The sequence below is a fragment of the Phasianus colchicus genome, chromosome 2 (genome assembly GCF_987193195.1).
Source record: "Phasianus colchicus chromosome 2, bPhaCol1.hap1.1, whole genome shotgun sequence".
Taxonomy (NCBI): Eukaryota; Metazoa; Chordata; class Aves; order Galliformes; family Phasianidae; genus Phasianus; species Phasianus colchicus.
The window spans coordinates 60227209-60254126 of record NC_143437.1 but is presented as its reverse complement, the minus strand read 5'-3'; the positions used below and the strand labels follow the sequence as shown (position 1 = coordinate 60254126).

The 26918-nt window shown below is 36.2% G+C and overlaps 1 protein-coding gene across 3 annotated transcripts in view; it reads left to right on the top strand.

The window, feature by feature from the left end:
* The window catches only part of NKAIN2 (sodium/potassium transporting ATPase interacting 2), a 513591-nt gene that overhangs the window by 262759 nt on the left and 223914 nt on the right, over positions 1-26918 (top strand). For all 3 annotated transcript variants that reach the window (XM_090135834.1, XM_031610959.2, XM_090135835.1), the window contains one exon: positions 12377-12457. In XM_090135834.1, coding sequence (XP_089991960.1) covers positions 12377-12457 — 81 coding nt within the window. The remainder of the gene's footprint in view (positions 1-12376; positions 12458-26918) is intronic.

Below are 26918 nucleotides of genomic sequence, written 5' to 3'. Positions count from 1 at the left end.
TTACCTCCTTATAATTTGTTGAGTTATCATCCTTTCAACAACTTGCTATTTTCTTTCTGAGAAGTACTCAGAAAGGGTCTGTGTCACACTAAGTGTTTGTTTATGAACATAGTGGACATGATTTTCCATCTAAACTGTGTATAGGGTCACAATGACAAGAAAGATCTGGAACAATCAAAGAACTGGGGAAAAAGCTGAGTTGGGAGGAATCCCTTAAGGATATGAAATCCAACACCTCCCTCAAAGCTAAGCAAAGACCCTCTGCTCCTTTTTGTGGGGGACTCTAGGCTACCCTCAGCCTCCACTGCTCTGGGCAGAACAAACCAAGTGACCTCAGCTGCTCCTCATACACTTTGCCTTCTAATCCCTTTACCATATTTGTAGCCCTCCTTTGGATGCTCTCTAAAAGTTCTATATCCTTCATATACTGTGGCGACCAAAACTGCATGCAGTTTCTGAGGTGACAATTCCACTTGAAGTTTAACTCCTTAATTTAAAGACTAAAGACTGCTATAGAATACTTACTATATTGTATTAATTTGTAGACTCATCTAAAACAAAATTTGACTTCTGTGCTCTCCAAGTAGTTTAATAACAGACAGAACCCGAGAACTTTATTCCTATATTCTTCTGTTTCTTTTCCTATTTTTTATCAGCGATGATCCCCAGAATTCAGATCTTTGATTTATCACTGGTGGTTCTTCTTATTTGTTGAAAATAATCAGCTTGTATCAGAAACAGCGTTGCCAGCAGGAACAGGGAAGTGATTGTCCCCCTGTACTCAGCTCTGGTGAGGCCACACCTCGAGTACTGTGTCCAGTTTTGGGCCCCTCGCTGCAAGAAAGACATAGAGGCCCTGGAGCGGGTTCAGAGAAGGGCAACTAAACTGGTGAGGGGTCTGGAGCACAGGTCTTATGAGGAGCGGCTGAGGGAGCTGGGATTATTCAGTCTCGATAAGAGGAGGCTCAGGGGAGACCTTATTGCTCTCTATAACTACCTGAAGGGAGGTTGTAGCGAGCTGGGGGTCGGCCTCTTATCTCATGTGACTAGTGATAGGACTAGAGGGAATGGCTTCAAGCTGTGCCAGGGAAGGTTCAGGCTGGACGTTAGGAAATACCTACTTTTCTGAAACGGTGGTCAGGCACTGGAATGGGCTGCCCAGAGAGATGATAGAGTCACTGACCCTGGAGGAGTTCAAGGAACATTTGGATGTTGTGTTGAGTCGCATGGTTTAGAAAGAACCATTGGTGATGGGTGAATGGTTGGACTGGATGATCCTGTGGGTCTTTTCCAACTTTAGTTATTCTATGATTCTATAGCTGATGTTGTAAATATTTCTTGTCAAAGCTACTTTGACTAGCTGCTTTCACCTTATGATTAGTACTGTGTTCTTTGTTGTTGTTTCACCACTGACAGTAGATATTTCCACAAACCATTTCCTGTTAAATTCTTATTTAGGTGGAAGATACTTTTTAATGCCTAAATAACTAAAAGAGTATATTTTACTACAAACTACTAATGTGAAAAAATTTCATTCTAAATAGCTGCAGCTTCTTCCTTTACCTTTATACCTAGGTCCAATATTATCCTACTGTTGCTGTTTGGTCTGATGCAGTTAAGGTTTCAAGGGAAGTTTGTGATCCTGTAACATGCAACTAGGAGAAAATCTTAATTTCTTTTGAAAGGTCGAGTAAAATCATGTAACAAACTGAAAAAGTACTACCCTTCTGTGAGCACGAAGTGTCATTCCTCTAAGCTATAGATTGCCTTAAAGTAATCTGTTTGAATTCTGAATTACTCTCAGTGTAATCCAGGTCCTGCATTTGCAGACCTTTCTTTGTTCTGAGTTTTGAATTAAGCAAAATGAGATGAAGTTGTATTTTTGCAAGGCTTTTTTGTCCTTTGTTTTAGTGATATGTACTGTTATTTAGTGCACAATACCAAAAACATATTCCTACTCTAGCATACTGTGTGAAATTTATTTTAAGATAAACTTTTAGTCCTTTATTTTATGCTGGGATTTATTTTGTAATGCATTTGCTTATCAGCGTCTTACTTGTAGATATTGCTGTCTTTGTCTACCAGTATCTTTTTTCTGAAAGAGATAAAAATAGATTTGGCAAAACCATCTTCAGTCAGTGCAAAAAATTGCACAAAGACATATTAGTATCTATTAGTATCTCAGCACTATCACTTCCTTCCACAAAATAAATGGCACTTTCAGGGTTACACAGGCTACTGATGCAAAACCTTTATTTGGCACTTCTGCATACTGAAACTGTCCAACTAGCTGATAAGTGGGCACTGTGCCATTGAAGCAGATGGGCATTGCTGTAGATAGCCAAAAGACAATGTATGTGCATCAAGTGTGGATGTTGGTGGCACACTTCCCAGTCAGTGATGTCTTAACGATTAAATGTCCTGAGTGTTTTTTTGCATCTGTAGTTACAGACGTGCCAGCCTTGCTCCTGGATGATCTTTGAAAATCTCTCCTGTTTTAAATTATAAATAACCTTTTGAGAATATTTGATCTTGAAGACCTGAGACAAGAAGGCTAAAAGCAAAGGAAACAGAAGAAATAATCTTTCCCAGTCCAAAACAAGCACATAATCTTACACAACAGAATTGAACACTGGAGCACCAGAGGAAGGACAGAGGAAATATTGTGATAGGTATTTGAGATGCACAGTGGAGAGAAGTAACATGTACTTCCAGAAAAAGAAAATCAGATACAGTCAGAAATGTGATGAACATAATTTTAGCCAAAAAAAAGAAGGGCTTGAAGACTATGACGTGAGTGAAAGAAACCTGAAGCCCTAAGGAACATTATACTAATCTTTGATAATACCCACCTTTATGAAAAATAATTTGACCAGCATATATATATAAACAAAGCTGTACTGCAGAATTACTCGGTTCCATCATTAGTGTATTCTCTGAACTGAAAGAAGTTAATACATGCAGTATCTTTAGCTACTTTTTTTTAACCAGTTGGAAGTGATGGAAAGGAATCTTCCTAAGATAGGCCAATGTTAAGTTTTCCTTTGTTTCCTAAATAATAACAAGCCAAACATGAAGAAACAGGTATAGCCTTCCTCAAGAAATTTTGTAACTCAGCTAATAGAAAATGAAAGTGTAATGTTTTCTGGTGCATTTAGGTAAGATCAAACATTAATTAATGAAGATATTTTTAGAATACAACTTCTCTGAATGTATGCTATCTGGTTTTGTTGAGTGATAACTATTCTTAGACAAAAACAGTATTACATTTTCCGAAATAAATTAGAAAATGAAGCCCATTCTGCACTAAATATTCTGTAAGAATGAGTGATTTATGAGAATTTATTTTTATTGTTATAGCTTCAGATTTCTTCTTCATCTCATTGAATTTAATCAAGATTTTAAAAAGCCACTCTGCTTTAAAACATCTTGCAATTTCAATATGCAAATCAGACAGTTTGGCCAATCAAGTGTACCAGAAGGAAACAAGGAACAAGCCATCCTTACCCTACTGTCTCCCCTCCATGTGTCTCACTAGTGTTGCTCAATAAGGCAGTCACAGACCCTGTGGTATGGTGGCAATCACACAGGTGTTCACTCTATACACAAGGAGGCATCTAACCCTGTGCTCACCGTACAATTTTATGAAACTAGTTTTTGTGTATCCAGAATCTGGCTTCATCCATTCCATCCATCTTAGTCTCCTAAAATAGGGAATGAATTTCAGGCTCCACAGGACAATTAGTTCTCAACAGCTGTGCTAGCTGGTGGTCCCTTTAAAGCTGAACACTTTGTAGAGCCTACTACTATATGTTTGTTTTCTCCAAAGACTGGGAGGTGACCTTTGCAGTTGACTTACGCTTTGATGGGAGGCTGTTGGCTGTTACCAGAGCCATCAGTCAGTGATTTTTGAAGTCTGTGTTGCTTTCCCCAAACCTGAGCCACAAACTCTCCTAAGCTTCTGCGCCAGCTCCCAACATTTTTTTCAGAATCTTGGAGTGATCTTAGGAATTTTTGAAAACTTATATTTTAGGAAAAAAAATCAGAAAGAGGTAAAGAAAGCACCTCTTTTTTTTTCTTTAATATACGTTGGCATATGAACAACAATAATTAAATTAAAAGCATGTGAACTCAGTGGCAACGCTCCCCTTTGCTTTGAGTGTTGAAGCGTTCTGTCAAAGAAAATTGAAGGGGAAAAGAAAACTGGATAGCTGTGTATGAGTCTCATTTTATCAAAAAAAGATCTTGTACGTTGCTTAGTTTTAGCAAGAATTTTGATGTATTCACTGAGGGAGATGGATTCTCTTTATAAATAGCTGCAGTTGGCACTCAAATACTGGGACATCAATAAAAGAATCTAGATAAATGTCAGTGGAGTCCTCTTCCTAGCAACAGTATCTATTGATTTTATTTTTTGCATTCTGTTAAAACTGAACACTAGAGGAATTCTGAGTGTACTGATTTGTATTTTTAATAAGGAGCTTAAATGCACACAGCTGCTAAAACCTCCATTAAAATAAACTGTTCAGTGTCTGAATTATCATCACGATTTTTCATTAAAAGTATTTCTGAAAGAGCCAGAGACACCAAGGAAGAACTCATTTTACTTTTAGCTCTACAAATACACTGATGCCTGAAGAAAATTACAGGGGCCAGCATCCAGGACTCCCACCTTTCCAGTCAGAAGCACTTCTCATTAGGTTACAGCAAGAATATATTACTCATGTTTATTTTTATCTAGGCAAGAACTCCTCACTGTCTTCCTGTGACTGCACCTCTTGTAGCTCAAGCAGGAGAGAGAAATAGTGTTCCTATCAAGGTCTGGTTGCTCAGCAGAGTGAGTTCCACCTAATTCTGTAGGAAACAGTAACTATACTGATCACTGTGTCAGACACACAAACTCTGAGAAAATCCAGGGCTTCAAATGGTATCTTAAGATTGGATGAAATAGCAGAGTTTCAGAAATTTTTGTCAAAATAATTCTAGCCCTCATGCTGGGAAACCAAACAGACTTAAAAATCACATAACTTTAGTTTCTGTGTTGACTATAACATGAATTTAATAGTTGATAAGAACTGCTCAAATAAATAAAATAAGCTGCTAGAAATAGCTTTGAAATAGTATGAAATATTAATCTAGGATTACAGGTTTTTAGACCTTTTACAACATTGATTTCTAGTGCAAGGAGCTCTTGAGGTAGACCCTGGCAGATTTATGTTGAAATTGAGCTAGAGGGGTGGAAGAGGATCAAAACAGCCTAGTGTTAGGGTTCAGCATCACCTGACCAACTCAAGCTATGTTTTGAAAAGCAGAGATTTTTCTGTAATTCTGATTTGGAGCAACCATTTGTAGCTCTATTTAAGTGAAAATTATTTGTATGTTATTTTCCTGTTACTTGCATTTAATTAGTCATTTCTGTTTTGAGAGATTTTTTTTAATCTCTATCACACAATCAAATAAAAGAATGATTAAAAATCAAGCAAAAAAACTGAGTGAGTCACATATCTGTCCATCTATGAATATATGTATTATGTGTATGCAGCTGGTTGGATATTTACTGAGTTGCAATAAATTGTGTTTGAATATTTGAAGTTTCTTATTGGTGTTATGTTTCAATACAAAGATCTGATCAAAAGAAATATAGGAATTGAATGATAAGTGTAGCAAAACCAATTAAATATGTACTTGTATGTCAGAAAAATAAAATAAGCACGTCCTGTTAAGAGTTTTGCCTCACCTTTTTTCAATATATGAAATATTGTTTAAGAGGGCCATGAGCTTTAATATATGGATTGAGAAGAAGCAAGCAAAAACAAAAAAAAAAACTTCTGTGCTTCTGATTTGTAAGAAGAATGTCAGAGCAGTTTGTAGGGTTTTTTTTGGTGTAGGTTTTTTGTTGTTTTTTTTTTTTTTTTTTGCTGTTTAGTTGCAGAATAAATTCATTTGGGGATCAAGAATATTTGTAACACCCTGGACTGACATAGTAAGCTGACTGAACAGTAGAAAATGATAACTTAGGTATTTCGATGGGCTTATTTTTATGTTTTGGACATTCATCCCTTGAGCACTGTGCAAAAAGTAAACATTTATGATGAATAGGGTGATGACACTGGGACAATATTGTGTACCTTTCTCATGAAGGTTTTATAAATGGGCAGATATGTCTTTTTTTTCACGGGTTTTTTGAATGCAAGTTTTGTATTTTGTCTGGAGAGTTATATTTTTGATTGTACAGTTGAATGTTGGAAAAAAAACCAACAAAAAAACAACAATACAGTACCCAAAAGAAGATGCCATATTCTCAAGCTTTTCCACTAAAACCTAAAGAGCTTTGAGTCTTAAGAAACAGAAAACGGACAGATGAGTGAATCAAGTTAAAGCAGTAATGGAGCATTAGTATGCTTAGGATACAAAGAACAGTAGTTCTTAAAAGATGTCTCTTCAGAAGTCCTTTGTGAATATTTTAAACTGTTGATATTTTAAATTGTTTGCTCTTGTTTGCGTGGAAGAAAGGCAGTGAGTGTCTGCATAGCACACTGTGCTTCTGTTTCATTTTTGATGTCACAGGTTTGAGATTTTTTAATGGGCTTCTGTGACATTGGGAATTTTGCCTCAGAGGACTTCAGCTTCCAGACAGCAGGGGTGGAATGATCTGTGTCAGATGCTGAGAAATGAACTCAGTCCTGGAAGTGCCTTTCCTCTCAATTGACTGTAATGGGGATCTAGACATTGCTCAGAGGAGGACATCTGCACTGCAGACATCTAAATGTGGGCAGATGGTGCCACCGGCAGTAATGTGCTCTGCAGAAAACCAGCATCTCTTATGCAGGAGTTGGAACTGTGTCTTCAGAAAAAGTAACTCTACTATGCATTCTACGTTTCTGGCACATCAGAAAATGGAAATAAAATAGGAAAAGATAAAAGATAAAAGAAACTCAGTGAGTCCCACCCAAGTGATTACTTCTTGGCTGTCAGTAAAAGGGGAGGGATGAGTGCACATCACAGCATTGTGCTAAGCCCTGGGCTGTCCCTTCATCTGTTTGTAACCTGACCAGAGCATGCCTCAGCTTTTTTCTTGCCTTTTATGCTTAAAAATCCTTCCCACACACACTTAAGTAAAAATAGAGTTAATACATTCCTATATAAAATCAGAGCTTATAACTGAGTCCAAGGAGCTTGAATTTTTTAAATATAGCCAGTGGATGTATAGAAGCCTTCAGGAAATAATTTTAAGCAGTACTTGCTCTGTATCTGCAAGCAGCGATTGCTTAGGAGTAAAAAACCAATCCAACAGTAATTTTCCTTTTGGTGTTGACCAGTTCTGATGTACTTGACAGTTCAGCAGCTGTCTGTTGGGTTTGACAGAGGACAGTAATTATTAAAGTGTAATGTAAATGAAGTAAAACATAATTTTTTTCTTAACTAGAGGGAGCAAAGGGAAGGTGAAAATACATATTCATTTATGACTGATGGAAGGGTGAAAAGCCAAAACCTAGTGTGCTGGAGGGTTAAAATGTTCCTTGATAAACTCAAGTATATGAACTAGACTGTCATTGTAATTTGAGTAGGAAAACTCAAACTATTCAGAAATGTATCCTACAAAATCAATACATATTTGCTTGTCAGCAGAAACTCATAAAGATGAACAGTGCTCTGGCAATACAGCCATGATTAAAAATGTGAAAACCAGCAAGAAAAAAATCTGATGATAGTTAAGCAACACTAGCGCAAGCTACAAGCCTTAGCAACTAACAAACAATGAAAAGATTCAGAGCTCTGTCATTCCACAAGATCTTGCTAGTACATTCAAGGAAGAAAATAACATTGAAGTTGGCCTCAATGCATAAAGTCCTCTGCTGCCAGGAACATTGCTATTTGTTGTCAAGGCTACTGGCTTTGGCCTTGAGCTCTTGTTCATTGTGGGCTGTAGATAACTGCTGTGCAGGACAGACTTTCGTCTAGATCATTAAAAGCAGAGCGTGGTTGCTATTTGTGTTTTGTTGCTGAGAGTAATGTTTTTGCTTTAAGCAGAGATGTATTCAATAACTAAATCTCTCCTGGGTGCAGATTTTGCTCCTGATTACTATCTGGAGATGCAGTGGTTCCTAATGTTTCTCTGCACCAGAAGCTTCTCACTGAAGGCTGGTTCCTTCCAGCCACCAGGTCTAGACTCAATGCAGTACCACAGTGCCTGAACCCTTCTACATAATTTCTTGGGGTGACGACTCTGGCAGTGGAAAAGAAACAGCAGAACAAGGTGCATATTAAATTAGAGAATGGTGCCTACTAGGTGGCCATGTGAGGTCACCCTACAGGCTGCTGTGATTGCCACATTGGATGACTTTCTCCTGAGTGAGTCTGGGAGGTCTTTTACTCATCTCAGGAAAGCGGAAACAAGAAAAATGGAACTTTTGCTTTTTGATTCTGAAGAGGTTTAGACAACACCACAAAAGTTTACTGTAATTAATCAAAGGGGCTTCCTGTTTAGGAATGCCTCTACCAAATATTAGCTTTTTCTGTTTCAGAGGGACCTTTCAAAGATAAGCAAAGATATAGACACCTCAGAGATTAATCAAATGAATCAAATGTTATCATTAACTTTAGATAGCACGTTGATGACAAGAATTACACTTGTTATCAGAACTTAAAGAAAAAAAAGTTAAGTTTAAAAACTGTGTTTTTAAGTGATATATCTTCCTGGCCAGGGGAAATTAAAGGAGAATAACTTCAGAAGCAAAGATAATGATAATTGCGGGCAATTGTTACTGTGTTACTGGGAAGAGATGCTGGATTCAGGTTGATCTTAGAACAACTCAAATACTGTTGCCTAGGTAGCAAAAATAATCCAATCTTTAATTCCTACAGTAAATGTCATTTCATTTTAGAGATGCTCTTAGGATTTAATTCTTTGGTTTTGGTTTTGCTTTCTTCGCCTGAATTAAACATGAAAGTGTCTGAGGCACTCTATTTTCAGTTTTGGAGGAATCTAAGACTAAAGTTATACATTTGTAGAAAGAAAATATCTAGCAAATCACTAATCACTAATAATGATTCAGTTTATTGCTGCCTTTGAATTGCATAAGTGACATCTTCTAGGTCTGGAGCCCTTGTATCTTTCAGTCAAATATGATTGAAATTGACTCACATATCCAAAAGCAATTGGAGTGTAAGAGAAATGTAAGGCAAAGATTTGTGAGAAGAATGTTTAAATTTAAATTGGCTCATAGCTATCAGAGTTGCTTACAGTCTGTACTTGGAAAGTATGCAACGTATTTCTCCTTTAGCCAAAGTAACCACAGTGAGTTCTAGTGACTAGCTCTGTGTCAAAGGCAGTAGTGAGTTATCTTGAACTTCAGTTCTGGTGTCCTCACCACCATTTTTCCAATTGGTTTATGAAATTAAGTCTAGTTATTTGATTTCTGTGGCCATCACTTTCACTTTTAGTAAACTGGAGATAGTGAACCTTAGCCAACTTTGGAATGTGAAGAGAGTTATATGCATTAGTACTATTACAAGAATTTTAATACTTCAGATCTCCTCTTACCAGAAAGAGTGAAAAGGCATCTTAGGATATTTTGTGATAATTAACAGTAAACATTGAAACTTGAAAGTTACGTGGTATCAATAAATCATGAAGTCATTCTTCTCATAATCCCTTATAGATTGTTATAATACTTTTTTTTTAAATGAATGGTGAATATTCTAATATTGAGAGCTTTCTATATATAATTTCTTTTCTGAAAAGAATACCTTTTATGGATTGGCTACAACTTTGCTTAGAAAGGAAACATTCAAGCTTCAGCTTAGCATCCCAGCTATACCACTTTAAATCACAGATTTACATAAAAATAATAAGCAGTGTTGTCATTGCTATACCTCCTGTCAGTATCTCATGCTTGGTCAAGTGTGTTCATCAAGGTTCTTGTCTTCTTGAAATATGACTGCTGTAACATCATGGTGGCTTCTGTCAGATAATGCAGCTGTCTTGAGCTCTCACATATGAGGAAAAAAAACCCAAAACATCTATAGCCCTCTGACAAACCCTTAAAAAAAAATTGTGTTTCTAATTAGATACATATAATAGAGAGTACCACAGGGATTTGTTCATTGTCACAGACCTTCAGAGCTGAATTTCTATAACAGTTTGCTGAAGCACATAGACAACAAGAGGCATTTATGACTGTGTTTGATCCAGAGAGATAGGTTAGATCTGAAGCACCTGAAATAAGAAGCAGTGGGAAGCAGAAGCATCCTTGTATTTCGAGATAATTATATTCAGTTTATCCGCAGAATTCAGGCAGCAAACACTTATATAACATTTCAGAAGGAAGCAATTTAAAAAAATACAGTTAAGAGATATTTTTAAACCTCATCTGTAGTCCAATTATAGCAGACAATTATTTAAAAAGTATATCTAAAAGACAGATAAATTTTCCTTTTAGAGAGAATGGGGATGTGGTTGCAACAGGAAATAGACTATATAACAGCAAAGAGAACTTTCATTTCTTCATATAAACATATGACTATTTGCTAAGAGAAGCAGCTCCAAAGTACCTTGGAATTCTCTGCTAAATGTGCTGTGCATAGGAGCTTTTTCACAATATTTGGAATCAAGTGAAAAATGGCATGATCAAGTTTTGCTATTAATGGACTTTGAAACATAGTAACTTACTTAAAATTAATGGACTTAACGTTTCTCTTAAAAACAAAACAAAAAACCCCCCACAAATCTGAGGAATTAAAGGCATTGAATCTGATGCAAAACAGCACTTCAAAGAGAAATGCAAGAAGAATCCCGCATAGGTTGTTGCTGAATTTAGAGAATGAGATCGTCATTCATGACAAACAATGGTTAGGTGTATACTATCTACCTCTTACAAAATTATATATTCTGAAGTGTTGTCTGCTTCATCAGAGGGTGATGTAAAACAAAGGAAAGCAGAAAAATCCCAATAATGCTAAACATAATTGAGAATCGTAGCTTAGCAAAATTTAACCAGTCCATTTTAGAGAAAAGACAACCAAACATTAGTTCTATGAATACTTGACAGAAATGGGTTGCTAATATAAAATGAGGAAATAACCTTCAGCTGTAACAGGTAGAGAATTGTGTCACATCTTTGTCATTGTATTTCACAGATATGCAGTACCATGAATGTAATGAAATTAGAAAACATGCAGAGTTGAATTATGAATAACTAGAGGATAGTAACAAAAATCATTAGGAAGAACAGCTGTACATCCAAAGGTTGTTAAAGTTGTTGCTCTTACCAGTGTCAATAGCAGCTCAAACTTTGTTACCCATGATCCTCCAGCAGTACAGAAAGGAAATGTAGTTTCTAATCCCAGCACACGAGGTGTTCTGAATAGAAAATACATTAAAGCATTGGACAGAAGGAGGAAAAATATACTCCATAACTCACATGAATATATGCAAATAAGAATTTCAGTAGCACCAGTGAACAAATTCTGAGCATGAATACTCGTGTTATACGTTGTAGTTAAACATAAAAACAACAAAAAAGAAAATGGCAGTTAAAATTAGTTTGATCCTGAGGGAGCTCCTGAATAATTTTTAACTGTGATTTGGAATAACACAAAATATGTTTGTATATGCAGCTGTTACAACTGAGGAAAATCTCTACACGTTTTGTAGAAATAACATATGTATATATTCTTGAGAATAAAACTAAAGTGTTGTGAAGTATGGTAACTTCAACGATACATTGATTTATTCTAAGTTAGATATTTGTATAACCACTTAATAAATAGCTCTGTGCTTCTCACATATAGTTGATATTACATGCCTGTCTTGGAATTGCAATGTTCCCCATTTGAGCAACAATCATAGAATCATAGAATTTCTCAAGTTGGAAAAGACCCACAAGGCTCATTGAGTCCAACCCCTGGCTCCACACAGGACCACCCAAAGTCTGAACCCTATGTCTGGGAGCATTGTCTCAGCACTCCATGAATTCCAGCAGCTCAGGACCATGCCCACTACCCTCTGAGGCAGAGCCTTTCCCTAACCCACATTTGCCCCTTCCCTGATACAACTCCTTGTGCCCTTCGTACTGTCACAGAGAGCAGAAAATAAGAGAATGAGATTAGTCACATGTTTGAAAGCAGGTCTACAATCTGCTTTCTCAGATACAGATTTTCTGGTGTGACCAAGTACTCATTAGCTCATGCTAGACTGCGTCTATGAAAGACAAGAATTTGTTCTTGATTCTCTTTTATATGTAACATTTTATTCATATGCACAGTATCTACTGTCCGTTTTTGAGTTGCATTGAACTGAGGGTCTAGCAAAATACTGTTAATTCAGCTGACTCTAAAATCACTAATGCATCATTTCTCTCTTGCTCTTCTACAGTATGCTGTCTGGCTGATCCTTTGGGTTTCATGGAACGTGTTCGTTATCTGCTTCTATTTGGAGGCTGGAGACCTTTCAAAGGTAATTTACCATCAGCTACATTTAAGTCATGGGTACTGTGTTAACATGCTTCAGTTCAAAGGCTGTCTCTTCTGTATTAATCACTAGGATAGTGTGATAGAAATTTAGAGTATTCTAGATATGTTTGAAACCTCAGTCCTAGACACCTTCTGATGCCCACTACAGCAATGGCTTATGTCTTTTAAAGGAAAACTGCTTCGCTTGTTTTCCTTCCTTGTTTGAAATACAATTTGCAATACAAATTTCATCTGGATGAGAAATGCAAATTAGTGATTTCACAAATACAAAAGATTATTATCTCAAGAGTAAACAATTTTTTTTTATTATTTTTATTTCTTACTGTTCAGCTTGCTTTTTACTTAGCTGGATTCCTTCCAGGGGTCTTGTACCACAGCATAATAATTATAAAAGAAAGTATAATCATTAAAATATATGAAGTGCTAGAATAGATTGTTATTTGGCTCTAGCAATGTTTTTTTAACCTTGTACTTTTTATACAAATGTTATGACTGAAGACTTCAATACAGTAAAAAAAAGACTGCAGGAAAAACATATTTTTTTTTAAAGAATGATGTATTTATATGGTTTTATTGATACTGTAAGTGACAATACATAAAGTGGTAATTGTTAATGCACTCAAACCACCATTTCAAATCAACCCCCCTCCCCTTTCTAAAGTGAGCCCAGAGGGCTGGCAAATGGTGGGATAAAAGATTAGGAGTGGTAAAAAGCTTTGACTTAGTCTAAATATTACAGCCCATGCTGAGTTATGTTCACAGTGGTGTGAACTGACCATCATGTTGAATCCTACTTGTGAAAGAAACTACGTTCATCTCTCAACTCCCATATTTAATTGCCTTTCCCGAGTAAAGGAATTTAGACTAACTGTAAGTTACAGATGTAATTCTCTGATCCTTTGTGAGTTACTGATGTCTTATGATGCAGTTAACACTTTTATCGGAAGAATGAATGAGGTAAAGATACTTCCATACTTATATGTTCTATCAAATCACCCCCAAATTGTAGAAAATGCTGAAAACTGGGATCGTTTAGACTTGTGTGTTCAAAAGAAAGTCATTTCCTGAGGCTCTAAAATAATTTTTTGCAGGTAAACCAATGTTACACTTTTGAGGGTTCATACCTTCAGATAAGAGTAGCTTCATTAAGATCTCAGCAAACTTATAGTAAATACAAGACTTTGCATATAGTGTCTTCTATTGGCTCAAAATGTTCTTTATTACTAAGTGAACTGATGTCTGTAACAAACCCAGCACCTGTTGTACCATTGCACTCAACCCATCTTCTCCACCTGCTCATTTCAACCACCTACATTGTTTAACTTGTAAATGTTGGGATGCTCATAATGTATTGAGAAGTGAAAGGGGGTGGGAAAGAAAGTAGAAACTAAAAACACCTGTTTGACGGTATTTTAATTAGAATAAAATTAGCCTAAGAATACTGGTAATTGCTGCTTGGAATAAAATCAGGCCAGACAACAATGCCTACACCTGGAACTGTTTTCTTCTGAAGACTTCAACTATGTGATCTGGTCTTTCTCAAACAGCCATGTGCTTCAGGTATATATTTGGCTGCAGTTAAACTGTTTATTTGGTCTATAGAGGCATTATTTACTTGGATGTGATCTGCCTGAGAATATCCAGTTGAGTACATTTCTCTACTTTAGGTTTTCAGGCCAGTAGCATTACTGAAGAGAAGAAGAAAAGCAAAAGTAAACTGAAAACGGATTTTGGAAATGGTTATAGATTGACTCATTGCCTACAGAAGTCCTAATTCACATGTGAAACAACTTTCTCTTCTCATTTCCAGCTGTGTGTGGTACACCAAAATGTCTCCAAATAATCAAATGTTTTGCAAGATTTAGGGCTTAGAAATATGTGTACAATAGAAAGGTACCCAACTATTTGGACAGACGAAGGTTATCCTCATATTCTAGATCTTTTAAAGGCTCCAACTGTTTAATATAAATAGACATCTAACGAAACTGAACATTTTTATATTTGTTTCTCAGTTATATTCACAGGTCTTGCACTGAACCTCCTTTATTATTTATATTCTCATCAGGGAATAACTGCAGCTTAAAATCTGTAATGGTACTCCCATGTATTATTTTTTTTTTTATGTTTGAAATGGCACATAGAACTTTGAAAAAAAACTCTAGGTCTGAAATGGTTCTAAATAGAGAATAAAAAATAACCTTTAAGTAAGTACCAGAGGGATGCCTCTGAGGCTGTAAACCATAAGAGAGGAGCCTGCACAGCATGGTTTTAGGAATTGATAGGTTAAAATTACAGCCTAATAATAGTTCAACTGGGTATAGTTTATTTTTATATGTATAATTTATAGCTTTCTGCCAAGGAAAAGAAAAGCTTCCTTTTCCAAAAGTTTTGAGAACAGCTTTTATTCTATGTGTACATATACAAATTTTTCCACTTTATCTACAGATACAATGGAGAAATCTTATTTAAATTGTTAACATACCTTATTAAAATACACTTTTTAAACAAGTTATGCAGACAGGAGATCATGACATTTTTATGACTGTTCCTTATTACAATGAAATGGGCCTGTAAGGACTCTGAAATTTTTAGAACGATAAGATAGTGTTGTCTGAAGAGGCTGAGAAAGCTCAAAGCTCATTGTGAATAGCCATGCAAGTCTGTTTACATGCTACCATTACAGTCATATATATGCTGTGGAAAATGGCATTGCATTTTCCAAGTATTTTCCAACTTTCAAGCATAGTTAATGCCTTTGCTAATGCTCTTTCACAGCAAGCTGGAATATTTATGTCTGAGAAGGTTTCTAACAAAGAAAGTGCAATCAGTTTTTCTTAACCTTAATTATTATGTGGATCTGTGAATGAATAGCTAGAGAACCGACTTCTGAGACTTACTTTTCAGTGTCACACTTCAATAATATTTAATTAGTCAGTGTTACTATGATTTTTGGTGAGTGCCATTCTCAGTATAAGTAAGACTTTAAGCTTTCAGGATCTCTAAGTGGTCATATTTATTTTGGCCTGTGGCTAAGTCAATGTAGCATATGAAAAGCATAACCTTTCATCTTAAATGAAACAAATCTGAAGTACTAGTGAAATGAAAAAAAAAAAAAAGGAAAAATAATAGAAGGCGTATATGAGAGAACCATGGTGATTCGATGACTTGTTTAAATATACCAGGAAAGAAAACAAGGAACTAGATTCAGCTGTCTTGGAAGAAAAATAAAAAACATTAAAAAAAAAAAAAAAAAAAAAAAAAAACCTAAAAAGTTAAGTCTGCCCAGCACTTCTGACCTTCTTCAGGCAGAAGTCTCATTTGCATCTCTGTGACTAAGCTACAACCTCTGAATAAAGACCCTCAATAAAGAGTGTTGCAAATGGTCATGTAATGAAGAAAGAGCACCGTTTGCTTCAAGGCTTTTAAAAGCTTCTGCTAATGATGCTTGTGGATCCCACAAGCAGCAAAGAAGCAGAATAAGATCTATTGAACTCCCATTCTTAGTTTACTGGACTTCTTTTCTGTAAAAAATGCATGGCTAAGGTTGTGAGTATGGGTAGATGTGCTGCTGTCAGTTACAGGAAGATAAGACAGAAGCTGGATAAGGGGAATCAATTAGGATCAGGGTCCAGAGCAGCCCTTATGCACATGCTCTCAACCTCATCCCAACACTTAGGTGGGGGTCACACACAGGAAGAGCCCTATGTGACCAGATGCAGGAGCTCTCCTCTCACTGTAGTCTCCATGATTCCATGTGAATGTGACCAAGAACAGTTTGTGCTTTCACGGTTGCAGTTGACATAGTTTCTGTTTGGGTTTCTTGACACATATCTTACTTTTTCTGAGTAATATTGAAAGACATTTAATGTATTAAAACATAAGATTATAAGTAGTTATGTTTTCTAACAGAAAAGTTAAGTGTCTGAATGTCAAATGCTGTAGTATGAAAAAATGCCAGAATTAGGGTTGCTTGCATAAGCATAATTTAGCTCTCTCTGTACGTTTTTTTTTATATAGCTCTTAATTATGAGGTCACAATACTTTTCTTAATCTCTGTACAGCTTGGCCTATTTTAGAGATGAACTGGGTTTGGGAATTTAGTGATGTTGCCCATACGGCATCATACTCCATGGATTGCAGTAATTAGGAAAAGCTAAATAAAGGAAATAAATATATTGTGCTTTTCTTACTGTGTACAGCCATTACATATTATTTTCTTCTCAGTGGTCAGTATGTAATTCATTTCTGTATTCCAAGAAAGTAAATCCTGTTTTTCGACTCCGCTCTGAAAACATGTAGAATGTTATGAAAGCTTACATATAAAATCATGGCACCTAGAAACCCTGAGTGCAATGGTAGTAATATTTACGTAGCTTACCATGTTTACTCAAAGCCTGATTTTAGTACTTGTTCTACCAATCTTTAGATCTACTGATCTAAAATATTTATTTTAGATGAATACTAATTTGCATTCAACTGAAGTTACTTCCTTTGCTGTCATTCCGTGAGTTGCACAGAGTTGACCAGGAGCATGAAGGAGTAGGAAAGATTAAAAAAAAAGAAAAAAAAAAAGGCAAAAAACCCCCACTTATTTCATAATTTCACTTTTAAATATGATACAAAATACTGAATGGATTGTAGGTATTAAAATTTAAACTAAATAAAAATATGTAACTAGCTTGTTTTCTGCTAGGAGTTCTAAGAGAAATCAAATATTTCTGAACACATTTTCTCCTACCCCCCCTAAATATGAGAGCTGCTCCAAAAGTAGAGTGTTGTCTTTTGTTATGTTGGCCCGTGACATCAGAGGTGGGTGTTGGTGGTATGGCAGTTGAGACTGAACCTTCCAACCAATATTCCACTACATTTTTCTGCTGTGTGAGAGATGGCAGCAGAGGGGCCGTCTGATAAAATGGCATCTGATGTGGAAGTACATATGAAGCAAAGGTGTAGAATTGAATTCCTCCATGCGGAACAAATTGCACCCACTGACTTTTGACTCTTGCTGAATGTTTATGGGGACCAAGCAGTAGATGTGAGTACAGTGAGTGGGTGGTGCATTTAAGCAGTGGTGACAGCTATAGTGGGTCAGATCTGCTGCAGATTTTTTTTGGAAAGTGGCGTGCAGGCTTTTGTTTATTACCTATGCCTTAATGATGGTGACTTGAAAAATAGTGTTTTGTAGCTGAGAATTTTCTCTATCAAATGATGCTATTGTGCTCTTTGTATCTGTTGTAATTGCCATGGAAATAAGCATGAGGCTTTACTTTCAGAGGACCTAGGTAGAAGATAACTTACACCACAAATTTGCAGTCTAATTTGTGTTGGAAGAGTCTTCAAGTCAGTTGATCCAACCTCATACTCAGGACAGTACCAAATTCAAAGTTAGGTGAGGTTGCTCAGAGTTTTAGCAAGCCGAGTTTTAAAAACTTCTAAGGCTGGAAATTTTACAACTTCTTTAGTTCTAAACTGTTTACATTGTAAAATATTTTTCCCTGATATGTAGCTGAAATTTTTGTTTCTACAGTCTGTGACATTGCCTCTTGTCCTTTCATTGTACCTCTGAGAAGATTTGTGCTCCTGCTCAATTTCCTCTCTTTTGCTTTTAATTGAATTTAAGTACTTCAGGTTTCTTTTTGACTGTTCTGTATATGAATTCTTATATCTAGCCATAAGATTAGTGTACTTCATAAGGAAAGAAAAAATCTAATTATCATGTCATAAATAATCAGTTCACTTTTACAATTTCACATGCTTTATTATGGGAGAAAACTGAAGGGTCTTTTATATATTTATATAAATATTAAAAAATAAAATCTACATATATATATTAAAAAAAAAAAAAAGCTATATAATAGCTTAAGGAAAATGCAGAAAGATAAGTTATCCTTATTATCTAGGAGAAGTAATACCAGAGGTTTCAATGCTTGCTGCACTTCCAGCCAACAGAGAAATTGCAACAGTCCTACATTGCTAGTAGGGATAAATGGGGGAGAGGAGAGGAAATGTGAGACCCATATTTCCTTCCAGTAGTCCTTTTGTCCCCACCAACTTTTCCAGCAAACTACTCACCTGCTAGTATTTTTCTATTTCAGCATCCAAATGCTAGCAAGATCTCTTCCACCTATCTGTCTGACTTTCATATGCCACTGCTTAGATTGATACTTAGGAGCTCTGAAGTGCAGTTTATATCCATATGCAAATTAACTTCAATAATGCAAATTACTTCAGGATATGATTTGCATAGCTTGTCACTCATGCTCCTTAAAAACATGTTGGCTCTGAGTGCTGAGCACTTTAAGCAGCTAGTGTACTGTGATTTTAAAGGAATAGTATGTAGCCTTGGTGAAGCTAATGAAAGAAACAAAAGAAATGGGTCATTCATCTTCAGTGTAAGTCAGCTGTAGCAAAGCAATGAACTTGGCAACAAGGTTGAATGTGCACTAGTTAGAAATTCATTTGACGTTACTTTATGTCAATTAGTATAATTGTTATACTTCTTTGATTTCGCATTTACTAATTATTTTTGTAAGGCAGTGGTCGTTAACAGTTAAATGTCAATGTTGTATGTACTCTACTAAAACAACCTGCGGGATGTTTAATTTTGAACATATTACCTTCCTTGGATGTTGTTTTAACAGATGTCCTGTTAAGATAACAGAGAAATTAAATTAGTTTTCAACTCAAAGCATCTGGTTAACTTTGTAGGTAAATGCCTTTGAGCGGTAAATCTGACCAGGGTTTTCAGATAAATAGCTATCAGAATGTTTTAAGTAAATGACTTTATTTTTTCACTTCTATTACTCAGAGCAGATTTGACATGCTTGATCATATATCTAACAGATGAAAATTGAAAATAGAGCTGGCAACCAGCAGTGTTAGGTTATTCTGAGGGTAGTTTCATGGGTAGATACTATTAAGTATGCTTATGGTTTCAGATAATTTAGTTTTGCAGCAATTTTTAAACCTCAAGATCTTTGCCAGCTAGAAGGTAACTGATTATAAAACTTAAAGTGCTTACTACTGTAGGGATAACATTTTAAAAAACGCATAGATAAAAGTGAATTTTCATTTCTTTTATAGTGAAACAAATTGTGATTGAAAATTACTCAAAGTATACAAAAAATATGAATGATGTTTGTCCAGATTTTTCTTACTGCAATGTTTATATTTTAAAATTCGAGCATGGAATACAGGAACGTATGAAATTGAGTGTAGTGAATGTTAAAATGATGATTCTATATGATGATTCACAAATGTGTGTACATATTATACAAGTATCTCTATATATTCCAGTTATGTGGAGTTTTTAGTCTATCTCTTAAGATAATGCCATGCAGATTGCTACAAATCTTTCAAATGATACAGTGGGGGCATTGCAGAAAGAAAAAAAGGACAACCACATGTGTTTATGAGGTTACTTTTTAATATTTATTAATTATAATGCAGTACCATCTAGTGGCCCCAGTTTGATGTCAGGATGGCATTATGCTATGAGCGTAATATAATACGTGTAATATAAATAGGGCCTGTCCTGCTTATGACCAAGTGGCATTTTCTGATCTCCTTCTCTTTTCTCTTCTTCATTCTCACTTCTCATTCTTTAGTTTCACTTTTGAATGCTATGGTGCACTATTGATAGCATTTCACCAACCATGATGAAATGGCTGTGGGTGAAAATCTCTTAATTTTACAGAAAATGAAGAAAAAAAACAAAACACAAGAACTTATTTCCTGGATCACATTCGCCTGAATGCACATTTGCCATAACAGCTCTTCTGGGGAGCTGTCTGTGCTTCAAATAGATAGGACCTTCCCCATGGATTAGGCTACAGAAGTAGCTAAGAACAATTGCTGAAGAGGTATTTAGTGGAAACCTAGGGACTCTGCCAGAGCACTTATTTGTCTTTTTTGAATGTATGAAAACACGGAAATATGTTCTGTTCTTTAAAGCTATTACATTTCACTGTCTCATGGTATTTTTTTCTTTCATTAATTATTATTCTTGAGTAATATAAAGGGCTTTAAAATACTCCTTAACTATTTGTTGCTCTAAATGGATAGAATATACTTTCTCTACATCTTTAGTCACTCTAGGTATAAATGAATAATTGTCCTTCCAATTATATTGAATAAGCTTCACCTTGTGAACTTGGACCTACCAGAATCTTCAAGGAAACTCTAAGCTGACACTCTGGGAAGTTTTGCATCACTTGAATTTCAGAAGGAAATCATCCTAAGCCTTCTGTTACTGACAGTTACTTAAATTTATTCCACTGGTAATCCAGTAGGAAATAAAAATTCTGTATTGCCTTCAGCATCTTTTCACATACAAATAAGCATCTACTGAACCTAGGAAAACAACATGAGCTGTAAAACACTCTCCTTTTTTGATTCTGTGTAATATTGAGCTCATCCCACAGAACAGTGTGTGTGCAGCCAAGTAGTACAAGGTCATTTTGAGCACACTCCGTCCTCACTATAAGTGGTGCTCGCAGTGAGTTCACAGACCATAAGAACATATGCTGAAAAAGGCTGCAGTGGCTGGCCATCTCATAGTTGTTCATAATCTGATAGTGTTCCTCAATTGTTATTCCCTTCTACTGAAGGTCCCCACTTCCACAGCCCTGCCAAAGTACTCAAGCACTTGAATGTCCGTGTTCTTTCTCTGGGCAAGAAGTATGCAGGTGTTTTGTGGGACATGACAGTGTCTTAAACTACACCTAGAAGCCATTTAAAATTTGTTCACCCATAGACTTTCCGCCTGAAGATGAGTAGCTCCTATAGATAAAAGATCAAGAAGCAACAATACATTTAAGCTGTCTCAGATATTTCCTAGTAAATGTCTGCAGTGCCTTAGTCATGGAATCATGTTGTTTATTCTGTACCACAAGAGAATCTACTCTCATTTGTTAAATCTCCTAAACCATTTAAGCACATCATTAAAAAAATATTTCCAGCAATATAGTGCAATGTAACTAATTGAGATAAAATAGCAATTCTTTTTTCTCCTACAGAATTTGCAGCATCAAAATTTTTTAGTTCATCTTGGATATTAGCAATCTCTTCCTGTTATTTTTGTTTATTGTTCCAATGATATAAGTGTTTCCAAAACTGCTATTGAAAGACAGTGATCTGTGATACGTGGATAAACGAATTAGCTAAAGTTAACTTAGATAACTCTATAGGATTTGATGATGAATTTTTATTAATTGCCTGTAATAAATTAGAAAAATTATTTTCTGGCAAAACATCATTGACTTCAGTGTTGTCACATGGCAGCTGACAGCATGCTCCCAGCTTGTTTTGTTGATTCCATATGCACAGAATAAAAGGGTAGCTATGAAAAATATTTGTTTTCCTTTCCTGATAATCGACAAAACTGGATGATTACCTTTGTGAATTTATCCTTGAAGCCTGAGTTCACTCTAGTGCTGACATTTTCAACACTTGTTTTTCTTTCAACAACGTTAATTTTAAGGTGCATCCTATCTATTCAAGAATAAACTGCTTTACTCTGGCATTATCCCACTTATCAGACTACCACAAAAACCTATTTGGATAGGAATTGGATTTTGCATTTTGAGGGTAGGATTTGATTGATTAAGTAACCTCATGAATTGAACAGAAGTGTGGTTTATTGTGGGTTTCTTTAAAAACTCTATTCTTCAGCAGGCCACAGGGTAACTCAGGCTATTTTTCTTCCACTCTACGATAGCTAGCTAATTCAGCGATAATGAGGTGATCAGTAACGTGCTGTGGCTGAGTATCTCGCTGGTATCTTTAAACTGCCAATGAACCCTTTTATAGAAAAACTGCTGTTTGCAACATACAGGAAGGGTGATGATCAGGATGCTCACCTAAACTCAAAACTAGACAAAAGACTGGATTCTCCTCTACAGATAATTGAGATGTACCTTACAACTTAGATGAAAAAAAAAGTTGTATTTGTCAGGCTTTCACCCCATCTTTAAAGTAAAGGGCACTCCCTGTCTATTTAAGGGTTCCATACTTGTCTTATAATCAAATGCAAAATAGCACTCTCTGCCTCCCTTCTCTTTTTCCCTCTTTGCTATTTTATATTTTTCGCTTTTCTCTTTTCCTCTTTTGGCTTGTTAAAGCTGAATGCTTTTTTTCTTTTTTTTTTTTTAACCTTGGCATTGCTTGCCACTGGCCCATTCCTCTAGAGTTGTTCTAGCATACAAATGAATTCTAGTGTTTGAGGCTAAAATTACAGGTTTTATTTTGCTTTGGAAATGTGGGGAAACTGTATTAGAATGCAATTTCATTTAGGTATTTCTTTTTAAGTGCCACTTACAGAATACACCAAATGTTGTAATATTGAATTTCACTATCCTTTGTAACTACATGCACCTTATTCATGTTGTTTTTCCACTTGTTCCAACAGATGCACTTGGGCTTTAAGAACAAGACACCTGTCTTGCATTAGCAATGATGGGGATTACTTTGCATTAGGTGAAATGGGGTAGTTGGAACATTTTTGTTTATTTTAGGATTGGACTTGTGTGCATTTTTAAGCTGCTTTTTTTTTTTTTTCTTAATAGGATATTCAAAATCACGTTTGTAGGTGTGTTTGTTCTTTCATCTCTTGTGCATAACAGAGCCACAATACATTATCATAGAATCATAGAATGGTTTGGGTTGGATGGGAACCTTAAGATGATCTAGTTCCAATCACCCCACCCCCCACACTATAGGCGGGAACACCACCCTCTAGACCATGTTGCTCAAAGCCCTGTTCAGTCTGGTCTTGAGTGCTTCCAGGGAAAGGGCATCCACAATCTCCCAGGGCAACATATTATGACATTGTATGATATCATAACAAAATTGCAGATAAAATCTAGATAAAAACTGCTTTTGAACTATACACGTAACTATTTTCCTAAGAATAATGTAGAAATTTGTACCTACTTACACAAAAGTTTCCCTTGAATATTATCCTTTACCCAACTGTAGTTCATACCAGATGTGCAAATGGCTGTTGAAGGCACACTGCTATGGGTAATAATGAAATAAATTCCTCCACTGGAAAGACTTGTTCCTAAGTCTAGGGAGGAGACCACTTCTATTGCTAAAAAAAAAAAAAACAAACCATGCACACACACATATACTTAAAAATGTGATCACACTTCTCCTTTCATTTAGCAGTGCCTTTCTGTGTCTGGTTCTTTTGTACTATTTTATTTCTTTATCATCCTCTGAGCATAAATTCTATGGGAAAAAAGAACCACCACAATAAGAAGAACAAAAAAGTGCTGCTCATGGTACTGTAGCCTTTGTTTACCCCAACTTCTTTTAGTTATCCTGTCTTGAGTAGTTCCTATTCTACTTGCTGAATATTATCTGTGCCTTAGTGAATGGTGTAAAGTATTTCCATCAAATAAGTATTTTCAACTCAGTTGAAAACAAGCATATATATAATAGCATATTTTTTGTAGAACTGGGAAGCTTTTGAGTTTCTGACTGTTTATTTTACATGGTTGGCAAACAATCTGATTTCTAGATGTTTCCTAAAACTACGGCTTCTGTTTGCGTTCCTGAAAACTATGGTTTTAATTTTTAATAAAGGAAAAAGCTATGAGCTCAGACAGCTGTTTGGAAGAAGAGGTTACAGAAGTGCTTAGTAACAACAGACTATGATACTATATAATTAGTTTTTTTTCTCTTCATTAGCATATACAACCTGCTACAGGAATGAGAATATAATGATAATTGCTAGACTCTAGGGTTTTCACACTTGGAGATAGTGTAAAGTACAAATCTGAAGTAATTGGGATTCTTAAAGAAATGTCTCTCTCTACATAGTGATACTAGGAGCTTGTAACAGACTATGGAGACTTAATTTTGATGTTACATTTCCGGCAAGGCGTCTTCAGGAGATAATGGTACTTATCTTGATTCAGGGCTTCAAGTGAAAATGAGCGTAGCAATCTCTAACTTATCATTAGGGAATGTTTGTCTGTATCGCAGTATGTAGCATTAATGATTCTATAGAGCAGTATTACCTCCATATGAAAAGTCACTGAAGACTGAACTTTACTGAAATAATGCACATGGAAAATTTGTCTGGTTCATGTACCCATTCTGTTTATCTTTAAGCAGTGTTTTCAGTTCTATTTTTTAAAAGCTAACAAATGTGTCTGGTAATAGAGCATATAAAAAGTAAAATAATTGTGTAAGATGACCATCCCTTGTTTTGCTTTATAAAGAAACATATATGCAAAATTGCTAAGAATCAAACACTATCTCTTTCCTATCTCATACAAGGTAGTGCAAAATATTACAAATATCAGTTGCAATTTACATATAATTGCAATTTACATATAACTTGAATGTAAAATAATTCACACACTGAAAATGAAGTTCTATTCAAATAATATTCTGATAATTTTGTATTTACTTAAGATCACAAAACTGTAGAATGAATGAGGTTGGAGGTAATTTGGTTGAACTCTCCTTCTTAATGAGGAAGCCACTTGCTTAGGCCCATGTCCAAGTGGATTTTGAAAGTTGGCAAGGACAAAACTCCACAGCCTTTCTGTGAAACCTGTGCCAGTGCTCTGTCACCACACTGCAGAGTAGCTCCTGATGCTTACATGGAATCTCTTGTTTTCCACTTCGTGCTCGTTGTCCCTTGTGCTGGCAGTGGCACTGCTGAAGAGAACCTGGCTCTGTTTTAATTGCATTCTCCATTCAGGTATTTTTATATATATCAATTAAACCACAAACATCCTCTTCTCCAGACTGAATAGCCCAAGCTCTCTTGGCCTTTCCTCGTATGAAATGTACCCCAGTTCCTTCATCACCTTTGTGGCCCAACACTAGGCTCTTTCTAGTACTGCCAAGACTCTCTGTTACCAGTGACCTCAGAACTCGATGCAGCACTGCATGTGCAGCTTCACTAGTGCTGACACCACTCCGCAATGACTGCACTTCTTCTAGTACAGCCAGTAGTACTGTTAGCTTTCTTAGCAACAGGGGCACATTGCTGACTCATGTTCAACTCAGTACCCACCAAGATACCCAGATCTATTTCATCAAAGATGTTTTTTATCTGAGTGCCCATGGCATGTCCTGGTGCCTAGGATTGTTTCTCCACAGGTGCAGGACTTTGTACTTTTCCTAGTTGGACTTCATAACATTCTTGTCAGACTGTTTCTTCAGCCTGTCCTGGTTCCTCTGGATAGCATGACCGTTGTTGATATCAACCCCTCCCCTCCAGTTTGTTTGTGTTTTTTTGTTTTTTTGTTTTTTTAAATCATCGCTGAAGGCACACACTACCCTACATTCCACTTCATTGGTGAAAATGTTGAAGAGCAGACCAACTGTTAACATCCGGTGTACTTACTGGCTCCCAACTAGACTTTGCACCAGTGTTCATTACCTTCTGGCCCAGACATTCAGCCAGTTTTTGCTCCACCTCGCTGTCTGCTCATCCAATCCATACTTCAAAAACTTTTCTATAAGGATCTTAGTGGTTATAGTGTCAAAAGCCTTCCTGAATTCCAGGAAGACAATATTTTTCCCTCCTCATTCATGAGACCTGTGATTTCAGTGTAGATGTTTATCGGATTAGTTAAGGATGACCTCCCCTTGATGAATCCATGCTAATGATTTTCTTGCCCTTCACATGTCAGGTAATGGTTTCCAGGATTAGTTGTACCATCATATTCCCAGGGTTCAAGGTGAGGTTGACCAGACTGTTATTCTCCATTTACTCCTTGCCCTTCTTGAAGATAAGACCGATGTTTGCTTTCCTTTAGTGTTCAAACGCTTCTCTCAGTTGCGACAATCAATGAAAATTATCAAGAGTGGCCTTGTGATGACATCTGTCAGCTCCTTCAACAATTGGGTGGGTGCGTTCCATCAGAGCCTGTAGACTTAGGTATTTTGGTTAGGTATTCCCAGTCCTTAACCTCTTCCACCAGTGACACATCTTCTTTGTTCCAGCTTTTCCTTCTGGTCTCTGGAACCATTGTGTCTTACAGGCATGTAAACACAGGCTCAGGGAAACAAGCAAGCCACTCCGGATTCCAATGCTGATGATATGACTCCTGCTTCTTCTCAGAAAAACACGGCACAATGTTCTGCTATCCTCCCATGCCTATGTGGCATGCCTCTTTTCACATAATTTCTCACTTTTTTTTTTTTTTTTCGATTACACTTCCCATGTTTTCCTAAATACATGACTGATGATGGACTAAAACACTGTTGAGATCCCCACTTCCCTGCCTAGACTACTGACACAGCACAATACTAGATAGACGATGTTGAAATGTAAGAGTCCAACCATAAGTGACTATCACTCATTGAATTCATACCAATTAATCATAATAGGATGCCTTTCTTTAACACATAGCAACAAATATACATAAAAATCTGATCCTATGGAGACACAACTGCATTTAAACTGGTTATTAGTG